Source organism: Pogona vitticeps, chromosome 12 (genome assembly GCF_051106095.1).
Source record: "Pogona vitticeps strain Pit_001003342236 chromosome 12, PviZW2.1, whole genome shotgun sequence".
NCBI lineage: Eukaryota > Metazoa > Chordata > Lepidosauria > Squamata > Agamidae > Pogona > Pogona vitticeps.
Window position 1 is genome coordinate 23,597,414 of NC_135794.1, and position 21,870 is coordinate 23,619,283.

General features: G+C 46.7%; 1 protein-coding gene across 5 annotated transcripts in view; it reads right to left on the reverse strand.

Moving 5' to 3' along the window:
- Positions 1-20,753, reverse strand: part of ADAMTSL3 (ADAMTS like 3) — a 152,857-nt gene extending 132,104 nt beyond the window's left edge. For 2 of the 5 annotated variants that reach the window (XR_013539021.1, XM_078381150.1), the window contains exon 1: positions 16,668-17,207. Coding sequence is in view for 4 of the 5 variants with exons in the window: in XM_078381150.1 (XP_078237276.1) it covers positions 16,668-16,748 (81 nt within the window). In the remaining variant the exon portion in view is untranslated. Of the gene's footprint in view, positions 1-16,667; positions 17,208-19,936; positions 20,030-20,633 lie in introns of those variants that run through there. The other 3 variants (XM_072982133.2, XM_072982132.2, XM_072982134.2) reach the window with 3 other exon arrangements.
- Between the last annotated feature and the right edge of the window lie 1,117 nt (positions 20,754-21,870).

The following is a 21,870-nucleotide window of genomic DNA, read 5'->3' on the forward strand; positions in this document are numbered from 1 at the left end:
GAAGCCTTCACCATCACCTTTGCTGGCCAAGATTTCTGGGAGTTGAAGTCCAAGAACATCTGGAGGCCCAAGGTTGGGGACACTGGCATTATAGGACAGGGGTTCTCAACATTGGGTAGCCCAAGTGGTTCCTGGACTGCAACTCTCAGAAACCTTGGCCAGAAAAACTGTTGGCGAAGGCTTCTGGGAATTGCAGTCCAAGAACATCTGGATTACCCAAAGTTGAGAACCACTGTTCTAGATTCCCAACTTTTTGCCTTCTCTGTGTTTTTGCACTTCAGTCCCCAGAAGTTCCAACAGTTGCCTATTCTGGCTGGGGTTTCTTGGAACTGGAATCTGAAACATCTGGGAAGCCAAAGGTGGTGAGACACCGTGGTCTGGCATTCTCTCAGTTCACTTAGGGATACATGAAGATTCCATAGGGCAAATGAACACGATATGGCTCTAAGCAGTGCACAGAAATTCTCTGGTTGTGTGAGCATTTCACGTGTTGCAGGAAGCTGGAAACTCCTCCGAAAACAAGTTAGCAAAGAAAAATAGAATGAATAAGCACCAAAAATATCAAAACAGAGGTTTATCTTCCCTGCAGGCTCTCCCTCTCATCCAGAAATACTTCAGCAAAGCCATGCTTATAGTTAATGCATCCTACAAGACTGAGCCAGTTCATTTAAAGGGACCACTCAGTGACTTCATAAAAATGTATACACCTTCTCTCTAAGGAGAGATAATTCAATACTTTTTCCAAACCTGTAGTTTAATAAGAATGCTTCACTCTTACATAGCGCTATTCACTGGCAAATCTCGTATTTCCTGAGAGAGATGATTATCTCTCTAGCCTTTATTTACAGTAAGTAGTCTCTCAAGAAAGTCTGGTGAAAAGAGAACGGTGACTCAGAATTTCCTTTTAATTTAAATTATTCAACGTTGTGTTACTACGATTATTTGTATTCAGTTTCATTCAGAGTAATTCTTACCCCTTTGCACCCACCCCAGCCACAGTCTACCTCAATGGTGATCTAATCTAAACCAACACTGCAACATGCTTTTCATATGCAGGAGTTTAAAATTGGCCTCAAGGCCTGAAATTCTTGTCCGTAAGCTGCACACATAAGACTCCGCTGCCAAACACCTGCTAGAGCCAGACAAGGATCCATATTTTTTAAAGAGGATTCCTATTCCACAGTAAAAGCACCATGCGAAGGGAATGTGTGCGGTGCTCAGCAAAAGGGGGAGAGGGGTGAGTTTCCATGAGAGAAAGTAAGACAAGATCTCTCCTCAATAGAAACGTCACCTTCAGATAATGAACGCCTAATACTGCAATGAAATAAAGCTCTGTTAAGCACCAAGAAGTCTGCTGTCTCTCCGGGTCAGGCACAGAGAGACAGCTAAGAATGTGGAGCCGAATCTACAAACTGCACCCCGCCACAATGTCATGGCACATGTGTCCACAATGACAGACAGAAGACGGGCAACTCAACAAAGGTTGCTACCTCCTGGTGGAAAACTTGCTCACCATTACATTAATCTGTTCTCCACCAGAAACAGCTGAAACCACTCTTTAGGAGCAGAAGGAAGTCAAAGCCAGAACTTTCTGGGATCCCATCTGTAGGTTAGAGTCCTTCTGTCTGTTGGTAAAGGTAAAGGTTCCCCTTGACATTGAGTCCAGTCGTGTCTGACTTTAGGGCACAGTGCTCATCCCTGTCTCCAAGTGGTAGAGCCAGTGTTTGTCCGCATACAGCTTCCGTGGTCACGTGGCCAGCGTGACTAGACACGGAACGCCGTTACCTTCCCACTGAGGTGGTACTTATTTATTGACTCACATTTTTACATGCTTTTGAACTGCTAGGCTGGCAGGAGCTGAGACAAGCAACGGGAGCTCCTTCCGTCACATGGATTCGATCTGACAATGGCTGGTCTTCTGACCTGGCAGCACAGAAGCTTCTGCGGTTTAACCCGCAGTGCCACCATGTCCCTCTGTCCATTACCGGCCCTTTATTAGGTGTTTTACCGGACTGATCCACCGAGCCCTATTTCAAATTTCTGCTGTAGGACAAAACAAATCTAGCATTATCACTGTGGCTAAATTTTTATCAGTCGCAATGTCAGAAGGCAAATTATTTTTGCCAGTGCCAAACATCCAAGAGAGGTGCATTGGTATCTGACCTTTCCACACCTGCACAACTCTTGAAAATGGGCACAGTTGCTTGTATTTGTTCTTATCTGTTGCCAATAACCAACAGTTTGTTGCTTTAAACTTCCAGGTAGGTCACGCTCCAAGCATCCTGGTCAATAGCACAGAAATCATGCTGCTGGGGGGCCACCCAGCCTTCCTCCGGCTGGGGAGTTTTCAGGAAGACAGCCTGAACAAGGCAGAATATGGGCTTCATGCGTTCCTTGACACCTCTACAAGGATTAATGTTTTGGGTACATTAAAGAAAGCTGGCTATTTAGATCAATTTCCTGGATCAGTACTGAAAAGGTTGGAGCATACACACACACACACACACACACACAACTTATGGAATCTTGAAGACAAAGTAGTGGAATGTGCCATAAACATGCAAGGAAAACAGGAAAGAGGCATACTGTGAACTCAGCTGCAATCTTTAAAAATGCCTATTGGAGATAGGTGTAACTTTCAAGCGTATAATAATAAAACACATACATGTTGCTGTGCATCTGTGCAACATTACAGTAGGACCATGGGATCCATGACAGCTATAAGAATTAACCAGTCCAGATTGCTAGAGAATCCTGGAAGTTGTAGTCCAAAAACTGAAATTTGCGCACCTCTACTAAGGACTCCAGGCCACCCGGCACAACTTAAGAAAGTTCTATCACAGTGACCATGATTACTGCAGCTCCATTTCCCCCAGAAGGAGGGAAGCTCATCCAACCTTGACTCTAATGTGGGAGGAAGCAACCCTCCAGATGCCCGTGGACCTCAATTCCCATCAGCCCTAGCCAATGCTGGTAAATGTGGAGAACGCTGGCAGTCATAGTCCACCAACATCTAGGTGAATGGATGGCTAGAAAGCCCAGATGCAGATGGGCTTGATCTGATTTGCTTTTGCCATGGCTTCTGCAGGAATTGCTTCTTCCTCAAGCAAAGAGACACAGAGTAAGCAGTCAAAAGCCCCTTCATTAGGAAGCAGGCTCTTCTGGTGTCATTAGGAAGCCTTAAGAGCCAAAAGTCAGCGCGACGTCATCGTTGCCTCCAGCCTTTATCAACCCAAGCCTGCCTCTGGGCTCTCGGCTAAGCAGCTGCCTCCAAGTGCCAACATCACGCCCGTAGCTTCACATCCTCAAGCTGATCCTTTTAGAGGAGAGAGACGGGGGAAAAGCTTTCTGAACACCTAATGACACCCCATTTTATCAGACAGCCACTTGACAAAACAATGCACTCTGAAAGTGTTCCTTGAGAGGTGAAGCAAACTGCTCCTTTTAGAAGGCGAGGGGCCTGCTCTCGGTTTGATTTATTTTTTACCTCGCTCTTCCATCTGTGGACATGCCAAGTGGCATACAGGGTTAAAGGTCTCACATCTCGCAATGAGCAAGTGACCGTGTCTATATCCTGGCCAGGGACAAACCAGACAAAGCACCAGCTTTGCAATTAGAAAGCAAAAGTACCTTTTCCTTCCAGGAACACATTTCCTTCAAAACCCCATGCCTGAGCAATAAGACTTGCAACTGAGGCCCACGTTGGCCTCCGGATGACCAATCACAAAAGAAAACAATCTACTTTGCAACAAGTGAGATTGAGAATAGTTTATGCTAAAATAAACAGAAGCTTCTTGCTTGTTAAGAAGCCCCTGTTTCCAAGGATATTTAGTTCATCTAGGCTGACCATCCAAGTGCTGTTAATGGTTGATGAGAAACTCTGAGGCTCTGCTCTTCTGCTTCTTATAAAGTGGACTTGAGTTAGCTCAAGGACCACAGACAAAGACAAAGGAATATTAAATTAAAAATAGAATGGAAGTTTGTCTTCTGTGACTCATGACACACAGCAGCCCTACTGACCAGTAAACAGGCATGCGTGTCTTTTATAAGAACACAAACCGCCTAATGTGCCATGTTCAGAGTTGACTCTATTTATAACACTCTGTAACAAAATACTATTAGGAAACCAATGGTTTTGAAAGGAAAATAAAAGTGATGGGGTCGTTTTTAAGATCAAGAATAAGGACTAAGGATTATTTATATGGAGTTATGAAGTCATTCCACCATCTTCATGGCAATGCATTAAATTAAGGACCTCTTCTGGAGTGGGAATGGGGGAAAGACCATACAGGATGCAGGTTTTCATGAACAGGAGCTGAAGCCATAAACCTCTATCTGGGCTGTTCCTCTACTTAAGACAGTGGAGTTTACAAGACTGTGCCCCTTCTCTAGAAAGAAAGGTAATCTCACACTAAGAAATTAAGTGCATGGTGGAGATGGAATCGAGCCTTGGCGTATCTTTTTTTTTTCATTTGCAAATGTTTGCATGTTTGTTTATTTCTCTCCATAGGTGCATTCAGATCATGCCAGCTCCATGCCGAAACTTACAGGACTCAATCCAAGGTGCCCTTTACACTTTGGCGGCTCTTTGCTCTGGCTAAGCTTAAAGCCACTCATACCTGGAAGCAAAACTATCCTTATTAGGTGGATTAGCAAAACTCCTTTTATGCCTTATGGGGGAATTCGGCTGTCTTTAATTCCGACTTTCTGTTTCACACAATTTAGGCACAAGCTAAACAGAAAGGCTTTCTTAATATCCATTCTGCTTTTCTGGAACAAGTATGGTACACAGGGGCTTTTCCCTTTGCTAACATTCGTGAACTTCATGTGCAAAAAAAAAAAAAAAAAAAAAAAAACCCTATTAGCACTTGAAAGAGCCCTGAACGTACATAAATCTTCAATGCAGTTACGGTCTATAGACACTAAATAATGTGCCACATTAAAATAAATATTCATGGCCTCGCCTTGCCAACCTTCTGCTGTCATAATTATAAAGTATAGGCAACCGCATACTATTATTTGGGTTGGTTTTGGAAGTACAAGTTTTAAAAAAATTACATGCTATTTTCTTTTCTTTTTTCTTCCTTTCAAAGTTCTAAGTTCAATAGCACAATCTCAAACCTCAGTTCTAGGGGGATAAAATTCTGCCGTATTAAGTTGACAGAAGGAAAAGGAAAGGAAAAAAAATAATCTCCTTTATAATTTCCTTTAGTAAAAGATAACATATTGGGTTTAAGTCGGTATAAAATATCAAATACGCTTTACATACAGGGGATCTATTCATAGCACGTTGTATAGGCAACACATACAGCAAATTATATTATTAAATGCTTAATCCTAATAAAGCTTAAATTTCAGTCCTAACAATCTAGCTTGCAAAAAAAAAAACTTGCTAGGGTTGAAACATAACCCTGGAACTAACTTACATAAGAAAAAGAAAAAAATAGATTTTGAAGTAGCGAAAATGGATATATTAATCGGACGTCTGGGACGCAAAATGAAGTAGCCGGATTTTTGGAACTGCCGTTGAAAGCTTATTAGGAAGACACGCCTACAGCAAGAGTCCCATTTATCATTCTGGATTGTGCTTCTGTTTTGTTTTGTTTTAATACCCAACCTCTTCCTCCTCTTCTCTTTTACACACAATGCTGAGTCAAGAAGAGGTCAATAAAAATAAGATAGAAATTGGGCTGCAGTTCAGGAAAGCGTTAAAAATGCCCCACACCCAAGTGGGCCATGGAGTCTCCTAGCTTACTACTGCCGGGGTGACGGCCCGAGGGATATTGCTGCCTGAGGCACAGCAAGCAACGGTGTCAGCCCCTCACCAATATGCCAATACTAATGCAAATTACTATTAGGTTCATCTTTGTCATTAGTGATGATAAAGGTAAAGGTAAAGGTTCCCCTTCACAATTTTTGTCCAGTCGTGTTCAACTCTAGGGGGCGCTGCTCATCCCCGTTTCCAAGCCATAGAGCCAGCATTTTTGTCCGAAGACAATCTTTCCATGGTCACATGGCCAGTGCGACTTAGACACAGAACGCTGTTACCTTCCCACCGAGGTGGTCCCTATTTATCTACTTGCATTTGCATGCTTTCGAACCGCTAGGTTGGCGGGAGCTGGGACAAGCGACGGGAGCTCACTCCATCACGTGGATTTGATCTTACGACTGCTGGTCTTCTGACCTTGCAGCACAGGCTTCTGCGGTTAAGTCCGCAGCGCCACCATGTCCCAATTAGTGATGATACACCTGCCTTTATACAAAAAGTCTCCCACTCTTATGGCTTTTTCTTACTTTGGCATATGTACCTACAAAGACAGGGTCAAAAGAGCCATAAAACACTGACACATTTCATCAGCAGGCTGTCTTAGGGTCTTACAAAATCTGTTACTGCTCAGTCTGAAGCCACAAATCACAGAGAAAAATCGGACCACCGAACTCTACCAGCCCGAAGCAGGAGACATCATTCTGATCCTTGCACACTTTAAACAGCAGCTGTTTAAACAGGTCAAGGCATGTAATTATTCTGCCTGCAATTTGAAGGGGTTTAGTCTTGGACGGGGTAGCTCCAACACCGTTAATATACTATCCTTGCTTAGGAGTTCTTCACCTCATGACAGATAAGAATCTACCTCCGAGATATTTTGCACTACGTAACAATTCAGGCAGCTATTTTTCTACTCGGTTTATATTAGCTAAGAGCCCTGCAAGAGAGACTCCCACCATAATGTCATTCTCAATTAGCGTGGAGCGAAACACTCCATGCGCAGTGGGGAAAAAAGGTGAAATCGTGTGGATTTCAAACCCTTTGAACTATCACTTTGGGAATCTTCTCTAACCCATTCCCACCTCAAAGACAGGACCCAATTGCATACGTCAACTGTTGATCCATCATAGTTAACACACTCCATCTCATTGGTTTTGGACAGCTAGATACCCACGGCCCAGTTAACATGTAGGTAAGTGACCCCTACTGAATACCAGGGACCTAGGGATAAAAGTGGGGTGGGCAGAAAAGAATCATGTTGTCTCGTGTACACACCAAGTGTGACCCAGCTTAGCTTCCAGTATCTGGCAAAGACGGGGTTCAGCATGGAGTGGATAGGGCATATTAGAAAGAGAATAATAATAATATGCCATCAAGTCAATTCTGACTTAGGGTGACCCTTCTCAAGGTTTCTGAGGCAGAGACAACTCAGACGTGGTTTCCCATTTCCCATCTTCTGGGACTCTGCAGGTTGCCCAAGGCCACCCAGGCTGGCTCTAGTGGCAGATGGCACAGTGAGGGGGGGGATTGCTGACCATAGACCCGTTTAAATCACTCACTCATCCAATAGCCTCAGGACTCAGTCTGGAAACAGCCCATTGGGCTAATCACCATCAAGCACCCCGAGTGATATATGTGAGGATGATGAAGCAAGCATTCCAAAATAAATTAATTCCATCTACAAGAATCACTTGACCATACGGCCAAATCATCATCACCAGCCAACTGGTTTCTTTCATTGCAATATCACACAGCAGCAACAACAGTCTGCTATTTTTTCCAGAGTTCTGTAAGTTGTTCGCCACCTTTCCTTCCTTCTGGGCTGCCCTGGAACTGTGTCCAGCTTGTCCAAGGCTCCACAGGCTGGCTTTTCTCCAAGCAAGGCACAGTGAGGAATTGAACTCTTGGTCTCTCACTCTGCCCAACTCAATGAGCCACCCAGATGATCTAAATTATTCTAAAGAAATGCTAGACTCTTATTCCCTTTCCCCCCCTCTGCCTCCTTAAGCACGGCATCCCATATTTGGAATACTCCCAAATTCAGATACAGAAGTGTGGTTTTTGCAATGTGACGTATGCAACGGGTCCTGCCAGGCACAATTTGGTTCAGTTGCCCACTTTGATCTTCCATTCGAAAGCAGAAACAACCATGTGCTGTTAGTTTAAATTGCTCTAAGACGCCATGTAATCCCTGGATTTCATAGCGCCATAGGTTTCACTGCTGTGCCCATTCCTTTTTTTCCCCTCCCCTTTTTCTTTTTGCTTCCCAAACAATATTATCTGCAGCCAATAATAAGCTGTCTCTGCCCTGGAAATGGTTACAGCATGGATTCTGTAGCGGCTCTAAAATATGCCCTATTCTAGAAGATGCAGAGTATCTGCCACCGTTGGTAAATTTCATTCAGGTTTAATTTTTTTTTAAAGAAAACCCTGACTTCATGCCCATGCACAGCAAAATACTGAGTCTCTCTGAAGGCAAGGGTGCATTTAAAAAAATCAACAGCTTTCTTTGAAGCACTTGCTTTCCAGCAGAAGCGGCTAAGAAAAAACTACAGGGCCCTGCCAATCAACATTCCATCATGCTGATGTCAGTCTTCTTCGTACCCCTGGATAAAATGGTGTGCAGAGTTAAAAAAAACTTCAGATCCTCATGCACCTGTGTCTTCCCTCCATACTTCTATTTAAAGAAGATAAAAATCCACTGAAATATTCCAAGTGGGTTTCCCCCCCCCTTTTTTAAATACAGCATTCATGGCAAAAAGCCCGCCGGCTTTCTTTTTAAAAAGCAAGTTTCCATCTTCTGCTTCAATTTTTATAAAAAGAGAGGAGGAGGAAAGAAAAAGAAAGAAAGAAGATTACACATACACGATCTTGGATGGTTTTCTGCTGTGTCCCTCTGCAGTAGTTCAAGAACATTCCTGCCAAGAGATATAGTTTGGAACACCTGATAGAATGCTCTTCAATGACACGCAATAAAAACTGACATTAGCAAATGGAAATTGTTTCCAGTTTTGCAAAACTTATGTGCAGCAGGCAAATTATCTTTTTTTCCCTCCCTCCCTCCCTCTCTCTCTCTCTGTTTCCCCCCTCTCCAGGAGAGGAGGCAGCAGTGTGGGAGAAGCAAAAGCAGCTTCTCAGAAAAGTTAATAGAGGTGGAAACAGCTTTAAAATACCATCTGCTCTTCTTCTTGCACTATAGAACAAAGAGCAGATAAAATGGTGAAGAGGAAATGCAGCTAAGCAGTTAGAACTAAATAAAAAAAATCAACTTAGATTTGTCTCCAACAAGCAGAGGGGAAAGAATAAACAAGGGATTCATGTCCTCCTCTTGACCCCAATGGTCATCCTTCTTTGAACAATGAAAACACATTTTGTATCTGAACAGCTATCCCAAATATTACAACATTAGGGCTCAATGCCTTTACACCAACCCACGCTTGTCCTGCTCAAGTTCAGAGTGGAGCCAGTTTTAAGCCCTGGGAACGGCAATCTCTGCTCAGTCAAGACTGCCAGTGAATTGAGTCCAATAAAGACAAACAGGCCCTGATTTCCCAAATCTAAAAAGCAGCCTAAAATGGTAAGTAGAAACATTCTGAATTGCCCACAGGGCTGCTTGCGGACTGGGTAAGGGGGTCTTCACCCCAAAATTTCAGGGGGCCTCCTGAGCTCCAGTCACAAGCCATTTATGGGTACAGCTTTAAGCAAAAAATATATTGTTTTCACAGCATTCTACGTTGCCTCCCAAAGAATCACAACACACAAGAACACACTAGATGATCACACGTAGCTTATTTGAAGAAGGGATGCTCCTACGTGCTCCAAACACATCTGTTCATCACAGCAGGGGATTTAAGGCACAGAGCTCTGAAAAAAATCTAGTTGTGGTGGAGCAAACAGGTTCATCTTTGGAAAAAGCATATGCTTCTTAATGGCTGCTGAGCCACGGAGCACAACACATAAGGCTCAACCGCAACAAACGTTAACTATAACCACTATGTGTCACCTGCCCTGTGCTTATGATCCCTTCCCACCATTTTTGCATGGATGCTGGTCCCAGGCTTTTCTAGATTCAACAGAAACACTGGATGTTGCCAAGGCTCCAAGGATTTATAGGAACAAGGCTGGCCGTACCCACTAGAAGGCCAGAGATCCTGAGCGCACAACTGGTTGCTAAAAGTCCAAAAATATCTGGGGAACCCAAGACTAGGAACCACTATACTAAATCAGTATAAATTAGAACCACTTAACATACACAAGGAAACTAGTAAAATGTGGGCTAGACAGTGCTACTGTTTGATGGATTTGTACATGGTTGACCGAGCGAACCCAAAGGGTGATCACCAATGGCTTCTCTTCGTCCTGGAGAGAAGTAACTATATGGGGTGCCTTGGGGTTCTGTTCTGGCCCCTGTGCTATTCAACATTTTTATCAGTAACTTGGATGAAGGAATAGAGAGTAGGCTGGTTAAATCTGCAGATGATACCAAATTGGGAGGGGTTGCTAATTCCCCAGAGAATAGGATTAAAATTCAAAATGACCTTGAGAGATTAGAGTCCTGGGCCAAAACTAACAAAATGAATGTCAACAGGGAGAAATGTAAAGTCTTACACCTAGGCAGAAAAAAAATGAATGGAACAGGTATAGGATGGGAGACACCTGGCTAGACAACAGCACCTGTGAAAGGGATCCAGGAGTCTTAGTAGACGACAAACTGAACATGAGCCAGCAGTGCGATGCGGCTGCCAAGAAAGCCAATGCAATTCTTGGTTGCATCAATAGGAGTGTCATGTCTAGATCAAGGGACGTGATAGTACCACTCTATTCTGCTTTGGTTAGACCTCACTTGGAGTATTGTGTCCAGTTCTGGGGTTGCATATTTTGTAGTTTCTGTAATGAAAACATTTCTATTTTTATCTTCTCCCAAATTGTCCTTTTGTGAGTGCCATTTCTTTTATTGTACCCTGCTTTCTGCATCATGTGTGCAAAAGCAGCATACAAACTTCCAAAACATTTGTGAAGTAACCAGCTGCTACACTCCCTTACCGGCACATTAGTCTGGTCCTTAGCAGATGACAGTAAGCTAACCACAAAACAACAGATCCTTTTCCCATTCAAAAACATGTGTGTCTTTAAAAGACATACAGGAGACAGATATAAATGACTTTAAAGATTGTGATTTACAAACAGATTAAGCTAACCGGATGTTTGGAAGGCCCGAGAGACTCACAACCCTAAACAAAATGCATTTTTCAAGTAATCTAATTGCTCCTTCATTTTCAACTGGTATTCCCCTTGGAGATGTAAATACACATTAAAACGAGCCTATGGTATTGAAAATGCATTTACAGCTTCCTTTCACTGAAAGATTATTCTGCAACACAACCCAAAACCATACATTTCAGTGGCATCCTGGAGCGTTTTGGTCATATATTTCATTAGGTTGCTGTATCCCAAAACCTAATTAAGATGATCAGGGAGAAACCATGAGGACACAGATTACTGACATCATCCTTTGTGGGGGGGTTGCTTGAAAAGAGCCATGCTTTCTGATTCATTTTTGTCAATGCACTTTCTACTGAAAAAAAGCTCCCCAGGAAAATAAAATCTGTGATGCCAGTTTTCTCTCTCCCTTCAAATCTCACGGCCAAGGGTTTTATTCCCCCCTCAACAACTCCTCAGCTTCAAATCCTGACTGGCCTGTTTTGGAGAGCCCTGCTCCTTTACCAAGATCTAGACAACCAGAATTAGTAGCCAGGATTCAAAATGCAAGGGAATCTTGCCCTAAAACTAGGCTATCACCAATGCCACTTATCACACTTCAATGTCTGCAGCAGCTGTAGTGGAGAGTTACATCAGTAAGGAAGAAGGACCACATAACTGGAAAAAGAATAAGGGCTTTAAAAAAAAAATTGGTTACCTAGACAAAGTCTGGGGAAATTCATTCTGATTTATCCAAGGTGGGTGTTATTTGCATTAGGCTCTCACCTCTTTGCAGCAGGACCCTGACAGTTCACAACATAAGGAAAATAACATTTCCCAAAACAAAACAGAAAAAGCAAAGCAGAACCATAAAAGCCCTTTTGGAAACCAGCTGATCTTAGGATGAATCAGCCAAGCAGGCCCAGAGCCAAAGCGTCCAGAGTCTTATGAAGCAGCTTACAAGGTGCTAGCCGAAGAAACATTTATTGGGGTGCAAAGGGGCCAAGACAGACTCCTGATTTATACCTGCGTCTCCTTGCAATCATGTCAGCCAGCCTTGTTTCTGCATCAAAATAATCTCAGCAGGGGAGTCAGGAAGGGAGTCATAGACACTATAGGTGAAAAAGTCTTTCCCTAAGAAATAAAACTGTATTTTCTCTCTCTCTCTCTCTCTCTCACACACACACACACACACACACACACACACACACACGGTTTATGAGCTTTTTTAACATGATACACAGGCACTCCAGGTAAATAAAAAGGGGTCCAGCAGGTAGAATCCTACATGCAGCCATCGGTGTGACATGACTACCCAGTGGCCTTTCCAAGTCTCCTCTCGTATAGAAAAGGCTGCTGTGATATAGTGCAGTGGTTCTCAACCGTAGGTCCCTAGAGGTTCTTGGACTACAACTCCCAGCAAGCTTGGCCAGCACAGCTAGCAGTGAAGACTTCTGGGAGTTTTAGTCTAAGAACCTCTGGGGACCCCAGGTGGAGAATCACTGCACGTAGTTGGCCCCAGCAACTGAGGCGTGTGCATCTGTGATCTTCGGATTTCATCCGCAAGCAAGAAGTTAACATACGTTCAGAATGAGACTGATGATCTGAAACAATGTGTGTTTTGGAAATAAATAAAAAAGTTCCCTATCAAGAGCCTCCAGAAATGTGGAATTAGTGCTTTCATCAAAACAGATGAACTTGTGGCCTTCGTTTCCATCTCTACCTTCCAAAAAGAAGAAGCGAACACCATGCATGTTTTGTTATTAAGATGCCCAGGAAGGCGTGCCTTTTCAGCATCCATGACTGACTGCCCTACAGCATGCCAGATGCGTGTACGTACTGACAGAAGAGCACACCCTAAATGCTCCTCCCAATGATCCAGATTTCTGGGAAAGCAAAAAAAAAAAAAAAAAAAAAAAAGCTTAAGCACCACCCTTGTCCATAAAGAAATGCTCCACTTATACTTAGCCCTTATAAACTGGTGTTATTAAACAACAGGGCATCTCCCACTTTGACAGTCATGGCAGCTGTTAATACGGAGCAGCGACGTGGTAATTACAACATTAAGAGTGCCTTTGAACATCATTTTACACTTCAGTTGGGCAAACGTGGGGTTCCACGTGTTTCCCAGCAGTCCGGAAACAAGACAAACTTGAAAGTTGCTGGAAACCAGACTCTTCCACAGATTGCTTAGTAAAAACTGTTTTACAGTTCTCTCCCTTGCAACATTAATTACAAATCAAAGACAGATACGACACACTTTGCAGAGCAGTAGCTTGCGTTTGATGCAGCAGCAGTAACAAAAACAGAAACACTGTAGCACCTTTAAGGCTAACAAATGTAACTTTTACTCTCATGGACTCATCATTATCATCAACAACAACAACATCTTGGAACTGCAGAGCTAGAAGGGACCCTGTGTATCATCAAGTTACTGCAACTCACTTCTCCAGACACATGGCTGAAAAATGTGTCTGGACTGCCGTTTACGAAAACTCACGATGAAACGAAATTGTTTTGTCTCAGAGGAAACACAGTATTTCTGTATTTGTTCTGGATGTAAATATAACACTCTGTTAGCATTATTCTTATTTATTTTTTTTGCAAGGGTTGTTTAAACCAGGTTTAAGTGCATTCCTCTGTTAAAGTGTACTTTACGGCATTTACACCAAGGCAACCCCATTGGAAAAGTGAGTGTTTCTCAAATCACCCTAATCTGCAATATCCTACATAGAAACATGCAGAATGACGCAGGAGTGGCTTGCTACATAACTGCTTGCAATTCACTTTTGCCTTAATTCCATTGTATAATTAGAATGTATTTCATTGCCTTCTAAAACAAAGCTGTGCTTATTTCCCAACTGTGACTTATAAAACAGAAGCCAGCCTACTTTGCAAAATCTGGCTTGGGGCCAGCTTACGTCACAGGAAATAGACAGTCTTTTATTTTGGAGGGAGCTCTGCACCTAGTGACATGTTAACTGTATCTCTGTTTCAATCTTGGAGATCTAGAATCTTTAGGAAGAAAAAGCCTGGGCAATGAGAGTTCAGTTTTCCTTGTCCGTTAGCGCTTTTACTGCTAAAATCAGGACTTCTGCAATCTCTGCCTTCTGCAGAGTTGGAACAGACTCAAACAACCATCTTTTTCCCTCGTCCCATTTCAATGAACCTCAAATACAACCCCCCAAAAAAGGTACAGCATCATCCTCAATGTCTCCCCATTAAGTTCTGTGACATAAATAGCCTGCAATCTCAGACAAGATGGGGAAGTCACTCCTTGATATAAGTCACTGGGAAGGAAAAACTGCATGGTCAAGCAGAAGCTGTGGGGGGGGGCATTTTTTGTTTGAATGCAGGGGCTGCGTCTTAACCCCTGGAGCAATTAACAGAAAAAGATGACAACTCTCTTCCATCCCATGCTTAGGACCAAAAGAGTCATATATTTCAATGCACATTTAGTCAACGTATTAGCTCAGTTTGATCAATCATTGAGGCTTCTGGGGGGAAGGGTGAGCAGATCTTTGTTTTATCTTGGTGTGTACATTTTCAATATTGTCTATCAAACTTGGCCTATTGGTACCTTAAGAGAATAAAACGCCGTGCCAACTTTATACAGGCAGCCAATACTTGCTGCCCTTCACTTTTCTCTCTTAATCTGGGGAGACGAACATCAAAGCAACTAGAACACAGAAACACACGTGTTAACACAGAAACCGTTTTAAAATCAGCATTTGGATTCTGATCAGCCTTTGTTCTGTTGACGTACACGTTCTCTGCTCCCCCCCCATGCACACCCACCAGGAAACAGCTGTTTGGATCTCAAGAACATTAATTTTTAAAAAAAAAAAAACTGCCATTAGTCATAAAGTAACTGCAAGGACTTGCATAAGTGCTGTGGTAATGCTGTCATTGAGTAAGCATGTCAAAGACAACACCACATATATCACTGAAGAGTATGCTTTACAAATTTGTTAACAGACTTTCTCTGAGGGAAATTTCTTATCTAACTTTTTAAAAAAGACAACACTATGCTTCTGAGCAGATTTAACTCAAAATTGCCCTTTCATCTCAAAAATCATCTTGATCTATAGAGCAGAGGCTCTTTCCTCTTCCTGCTTACTGTACTGTCTAATGGGCGCAGCACAAAGGAGGGGAAATAGCAAAAGTTTTCGTAATGAGTATACACGAACATTAAACTTACCCTGAGCGGCTCTGAGCCCACACCCTGAGAAGTCATGTGATTGAAATGTGGGGGGGGTCAGGATTCAAACACTCTCTCCCCCCCCCCAATATCACTGGCTGAAATCCAGCAGTAAGTGGCCATTAAAGCAGGCCCACCGAATCACCGGTGATTCACTGAGTCAGCTCCTCCATGCATCCCACTAATTCAAATGGGCCTACTCTAGCTGCGACGTATTACTGGATTTCAACCACTGTGTGACCTCGGGTGGATCGCCTCATCTTAGAGAAGTCACCGGGACCTGTGATCCACTATCCTTCTAGACTGGAAGTCCCATAATGCTTTGCAACCAGTTTGTGCTGATTCGTTCACCCTGGAGAGTCGCACGGAAAAGGCAGACGAAATGTAAAGTAGTCCTTCTTCGTTCTACAGATTGCTTCGGTAGGCATTGCCTCAGAACTGCTACAGATTTCAGCCTAGCTGTCGGCCAGGCAGAACCTTCAGCCATACCTTGCCCATGGTTCGCAACCTCACCTCCTCTTTATTCCGTCAGGACAGATGTGTGCTTTATTTATTCTGGGTATCCATCAACTCTTGGTGTGACCTCAGAGGGTCAGTCACCTGTTTGTTTCAGAAGCCAAACCAATGAGGTCCCACAGTGAGATCAGACCCAGGTCTGATGGTGATCCTGGATTAAAAGAAACCCTTGTAGAAGGTGCTTCCAGGTGAGTTTAACCTGTTGGTGACGGGCTGATGTGGCCAGGCTCCAGACAGCACGGGAAGCTGAGTTTAGCCACATGCCTAACTTTTCCATGTCCTGGAACAACACGATGTCTATGGGCATCATAAGGCAGCCAGACCCATCTTTGCAATCTTTCAATCCCAGACCATACATTTTTTAAAAAAGCAAGCCATCAAGGCTCAGGGAAATAACAACTCAAACTGACTCTTAGACAAGCTCACAGCAATGGATCCCGATAGAGACGTGGGACTGTTGACACCTGGATCCATCACCCGCAACCTGACCTATCACATTGTTCTGGGTCAGATGATTAATGGCTATAGCCCTGTCTTGCTTTCCAAAGAAGAATCTGGAAAATCACAGCCACTGATTCTCTAAGGTTTCTCTGTTATGTCTAGAACTTCCCATCCTCGTTGCTTTGGGACCTTTTCATTTTTAAGCTGGCATCCTGCCAACATTTGCACGCAACCCGTCTCTGCTTTCACGGCGGAGTCAAAACCTTTCCTCCTCCAACACAACCCACTGCTCAAGCTGCCCACCACCTCCCTCTTTGAGCCACACCTTGACCGTCCTGATGGACAAGGTGAAATCAAATCCGAGAAAAGGAAGATAGGAACCACCACCAAAAAGACCCCTCTTTTTTTTTCTACGCAGCAACAATAGAGAAGCATCAGCAATAGAGAAGCGTGTAAGTGCCTCCTCTGTCGTTTGCTGGCTTGCTCAGCGACATTCATCAGGCATCTGGCCTGCAAGCAGCTTGCTGAAGCCACTTCCCCTACCTGCAGATGGGCACAGATGGCGATGGCAACGGTGAACCAGGTGATTCCCCACGACAGTCCTGTGGGTTTAGGGCTGGCCATCCTCCTCCGGTGCCTTTAAGAAAGAAAAAGAGTGAGAGGTTTCTGCAGTGAGGGAAGAGAAGGGGAGGGGGGGGAGAGAGAAGAAAACAGAGTCAAGTGCACCCCGCCAGAATCTGAATGACTAAAGCAAACTGGGCAGCCGGTCGAAGCCGGGCTTTGGAAACGGCGCAACCTAAACAGCCGAGGTTTGTGCTGGCCAGGAAAGCAGACTCGTAGAGAACAACATGAGCCCGGCGTGAAGGGTGAGGTACCTCTAATTAGGGCAAAAGGGTGGGGGAGCTGGCCCGGACCAGCAACAGCTCCGGTTTTTGCTCTTGCTCCCAAGTCAGTTTATCAAATCAGCATCCTTCCCCGCTGCTTCCCCTTCCGCCATTACCGTGCCCTGCCACGGGAGCCAAGCAGAAACCGAACCTTGCTATTTCAACACTTGTTTTTTTTTTTTTTTTTTTTAGCCCTGCGCCTTCACAAAAACAACTCTAATACCGGCACCCACTTTCCAGGGCTACCCGATCCAAGCCATGTTGGCGGCTCAACCCCAGGACGCAAAAACAACAACCTTCCCCTTGCTTTGCAAATGGAGGCCCTGCCAGTTCATGGATTAAAATCAAAGGAATGTTAACTCTTTCTGTTTAAAGAGCGGTGCTCCGTGGTTTGAGATTTTTAAATGCTTTTTTTAAAAAAACGTTCTTTATTTAAATGCTATTTTTTTCAATGCCCTTAAATTCTGTAACAAGGCTTTAACTCCTTGGTTTAAAATTGCAGAGATGGGCTGCATAAATCATTTTTGTTTTCCACCACCTTTTTTTTTAAGCAGTTTCCTCTTGTGGATCCAATGGTTTTACGAAGGCACATGGTAGCTGGGCGATCTTATGAAGATGAGATGAGCTGGATGACAGTTTGCTAAAACACATCAGTCTTTCTCAAACATGTGTCTTATAGACAGTCACATCTTAGAGGACTAGGATCCACTGCTGAGGATCAAACTACAGACAGAGAGCTCATTGCTAAAAGCTCTAAATCTTTTAAGTGTTAACTAGCTGGCAAAGTACCACGACCTGTTTTTGATTGCCTTCAGCTTGCAGATTAGCTTGCTTTGTTTACTAATTGGTGACCCTACCAAGGTTATGCAATTTCTAGAGCATTAATGCTTTGCTTTGCTTTAACTGTTTTGTTCCTGCAAAATTCTTGAAATAAAGGGAGAACATTCCTGCAATAAGACACAAGTTTTAACCAAGTGTCATGCACCTTCACAAGACCACATGTTTCCAACCTCCCTCAAGTAGGAAATGCAAGCTAAACTTTAGGATAGGAAAGACCCCATGCAAAATATTCCCTTGTGAAATGGTCTATTCTCTGCCACTGGACTCTGAACTGGCTGTAACAGAACACCTGAAAAGAAACCCTGGCTGTTCATTAAAAATTGTTCATTAAAAAAAAAAACAGAGGGGTGAGGAGCAGAGGGCTGCAGGACAGCCATTCCCACTAAGACCGGTTGGTACACACAGTGGCAGAGGATGATGGTTGCTGGCAGCCTTTGGAGGGCCACACCTCTCCATTCCTAATTTGAAGACCAGTCTGGAGACAGGGCTCAGCCATCAGCTTTAGTGGATGGCTGATCTGCTCTCTCGCTGTCTTGTCTGTCTCTGTCTCTCTCCTGTATGTATGTACCTGGCAAGCTTGCAGTGAAGATAAGATTTGGGACCCCGACTTCCTTGGTAGAAAGGAGGGTTACCAATGTGACAACAAACATTAAATGACCAACAAGAAGAGCACTGAGATTAATAAGACAGACATACTTAAATGCACACATACATGCATACATGCATGCATACCCCCCCTCCTCCTATTTTCCTCCTTCTTCCCACCGCGCTCGCCACTTCCGCCTCTCCAATAAACACCAGAAAGAGGGACGGGTGTCAAGACCCCTTGCAAAGTGTCCGAAGGGGGTGCCGTGGCATTAGAAAGAGGCCGTCCGGTTTTATTCCAGGAGGTTCCACTTCCTGGAGAGCAAAAGAGGCACCTGTTCGGAAAAGAACCAGGAGCCCCCCCTCCCCTCCCCAGATGGGGGTGGGGGGGCACGCGGCCCCATCCCAGGGGTCAGAATAGGACCCCCCCACTGCCAAACCATGAGCAAGAGGGGGGGTGGCCGTCGTCCCCTTCGCACCCCTTGCCTCTTGGGCCAAGCCGGGCTCCCTTCCCCCTCAAGCCCTGCCCGGGAGGCCCTCTTTTCATGCTCAGAGGCGCCCTTCCTTGACCCCTATCCCCCACACCCACCAAAAAAAATATCTCAGACCACGCGGGGGGGGGCGGCGGGTCAGAGTTGGAGGTTCCACTCACGCCCCCGCTCGACCGGGACCCCCTCGGCGAGACCCACCTCAAAAAGGGGGCTGGGGGAGAGGCGCTGCCGGGCAGGCACCCCCGGGGGGGGGAAGAGAGAGAGGGGAGGGCGGCGAGGCCCTGGGGCTGGCTCGCTCGCCTCAGCTCAGCCCAGCCCGCCAAGGCAAGGCAAGGGGGAGCCGCCCGGGCCCCTCGGCGGGGAAACGGAGGGAGGCCGGCGGGGAAGGGGAGGGGAGCCGCCTGCCTCAGGCCGCCCTCCGGCGCCCAGCTGAGCCCGCCTTTCCTTCTCTTCCCCCCCCCCCACCCCGCGGGGCGCGCGGCCCCAGGTGGGCTGGGCACGTGGCTGGCGCGCGAGGCGAGGCGGAGGGGAGCGGGAGCGAGCCAGCACGTGCGCGGCACCCCCCGCCCGGCTCCCAGCTGGGGCCCATTAGGGCCCCCGCCTCGCGCCCCCTCTCCTCCCCCCGCCCACCCTCCCCAGGCGCTCCCTCTGGGGAAGCAGGCCGCCAGAGGACTCTGAGCACGTGCAGAGCGCCCTCGCGCCACTCTCGCGCTCTCTCTCTCGCTTCCCCCCCCCCCGGCGCTTTTCCGAACTCAGGACCTAGACGGCAGGGGGGGGGGAATTGAGAGAGCGGGACCCTCCCCCGGAGCTGCCTCCCGAGGCTCGCTTCCCTGGAGGGGGCAGCCGGGCGGGCTCCCTTGCCGCTCTTCGGGAGAGACCTTCTTCTCCTTCTTTCCCATCCACGCATCGCCCCCGCAAGGGCACGTCACGTGCGCACCAACCGACACGCGTCGGGCGGGTTTCCGGCTCTGGCTCAACCATCCAGGTCCGCCCGCTGAGGCGGAACTGCTACCTGGGTGCATGTGAAGGGACCGGCCGCCAGGCTCGGGTTCCCGCGCCAGAGCTTTCCCTCTCCTGCGAGGCTGTTCACACGTTCTCAGTTACGCGCCGTCGAGCGCAGGGTAAACAGAACACGACAGGAAGCTCTGCCTTGCCAAGCGGGGAAGCATCCTCCGCGATTGGAATGGGATGTACTGTACTGGCGTTCTAGAAACAGGCGGGCTGCCGCAGCACGTCGGAATGGAGCCGACCCTGCCCGTAGTACAAACCCTTGGCAACGAAATGGGCCTCGATCCCCGGCGTTTCAACAGCTTCACTCCAACTCCAGATACGACTAAACCGAGATCGAACCCGTGGCTTGCAAACGGCCATCAGCAGAAACCCTGGGCACACGGGTCTCCTCGGGGGGAATCCTTGTCACGGTGTTCAGTAGCGGGTCGCCCCCCCCGGCTCGTGGGAACAGAAAGGCGCCCTCTACCCCAGGCTTGAGACTGCCTACACGCCGGTCGGGTGCGCGCAGCCCCGGCCGAGCCCCTCCACGTGTGAACGCGGGCAAGAACCTGAGAAACCCTAGCCCACGGTTTCGCAACTACGGGTGATGCCGTCCCAACGCTACGTGTGAACGGCAGCGCCGGAGATGCCCGCATAAACAACCACCACCGGATCCCGTAAGGTTTGGGGATGAAAGAAATATACAGTATATCTCTTACCCACCTCCGGGAGCGGGAGCCTGTGAAGGCGAAGCTAACTCCGAGAAGGAGAGAGGGTGGTGGCGAGCCAATTCCCGCACGATCCTCAGCCAGCCCCGCCGGAGCAGAGGCGGTTCCGCACCCCCCCCCCCGGCGTGCAGCCCGGGGGCTCTCCCGCCGCGCTGTGCTTTTCCTCTCCCGAAGGCGCACAGAGGTTCTGCAAACGACTGACTCCACGCCCAGAGAAAAGGATCCTGAGCTCCTCCGCTCTCCAGCCAACCTCCTCCCCGGCCGCCGGCGTCCCCCTATTCGCTCACAGCCCCCTCTGGTCAAGGAGCCGCCGGAGAAAGCCGGGGACGGGGCAGGAGCAGGAGCCGCCGACCCGCGCCAATGGGTGCCACGCACGGGTGCAAAAGGCGCACGGAGGAGCTGGCGCGCAGGACGGCGCGGAAGGCTTTGCGCGCTCCTTCCAACCTGGCCGCCTTTAAGCTCGCGCCTCTCTCTCCCCCCCCCCCCCAGTACAGTAGCTGAGGGCCAAGCGCCCTCTAGTGCAAGATCTCGTGCCTCGGGGGTGGCGGTGGCGGCGGCGGCGGCGGTGCGGGAGAGGCTGCAAAGAATTCTCATTTATGAAACCGAAGAAGAAGAAGCAGGGCTTGGCGGTCCCGACGCCGAGGAGGAGGAGGCACCCGGGCCCCCTTTTCCTGGCAGAGATGCCTCTTCGCCAGCTGATCCCCGGGATCTGCTGACAGAGCAATTCCCTCCTCTCTTCTCCCCCCCCCCGCGCAGCACAAGGGCTCTGCTGACTAAGAGGGGCTGGCCAAGGAGCCAAAAAAGAGAAATCTTTAGAAGAGGTAGCCCTTGTTAGCCTGTGCAAGCCTATCAAGCAAAATCCAAAGAAACAAAACAACAACAACAAAAGACAAAAACAGGCGGCACCTTAAAGGTCATACAGTGGGGTCTTGACTTGAGAACTTAATCCGTATTGGAAGACGGTTCTCAAGTCAAAAAGTCTGTAAGTCAAGTCTCCATTGACCTACAGTGCATTGAAAACCGATTAATCCCGTAACAGGCCGTTTTTGTTCCATTTTGGTTTTTTTCTGGTCTGTAAGTCAAATCTCAGTCTGCAAGTCAAACCTAAATTTTGCGGCCAGAGAAGTTTGTAACTCAAAAAGTCTGTAAGTCGAGCCGTCTGTAAGTCAAGGGTCCACTGTATTTTAATGTGAGCTTTCCTAGACAAGTCTACTTCCTCAGGCACGGG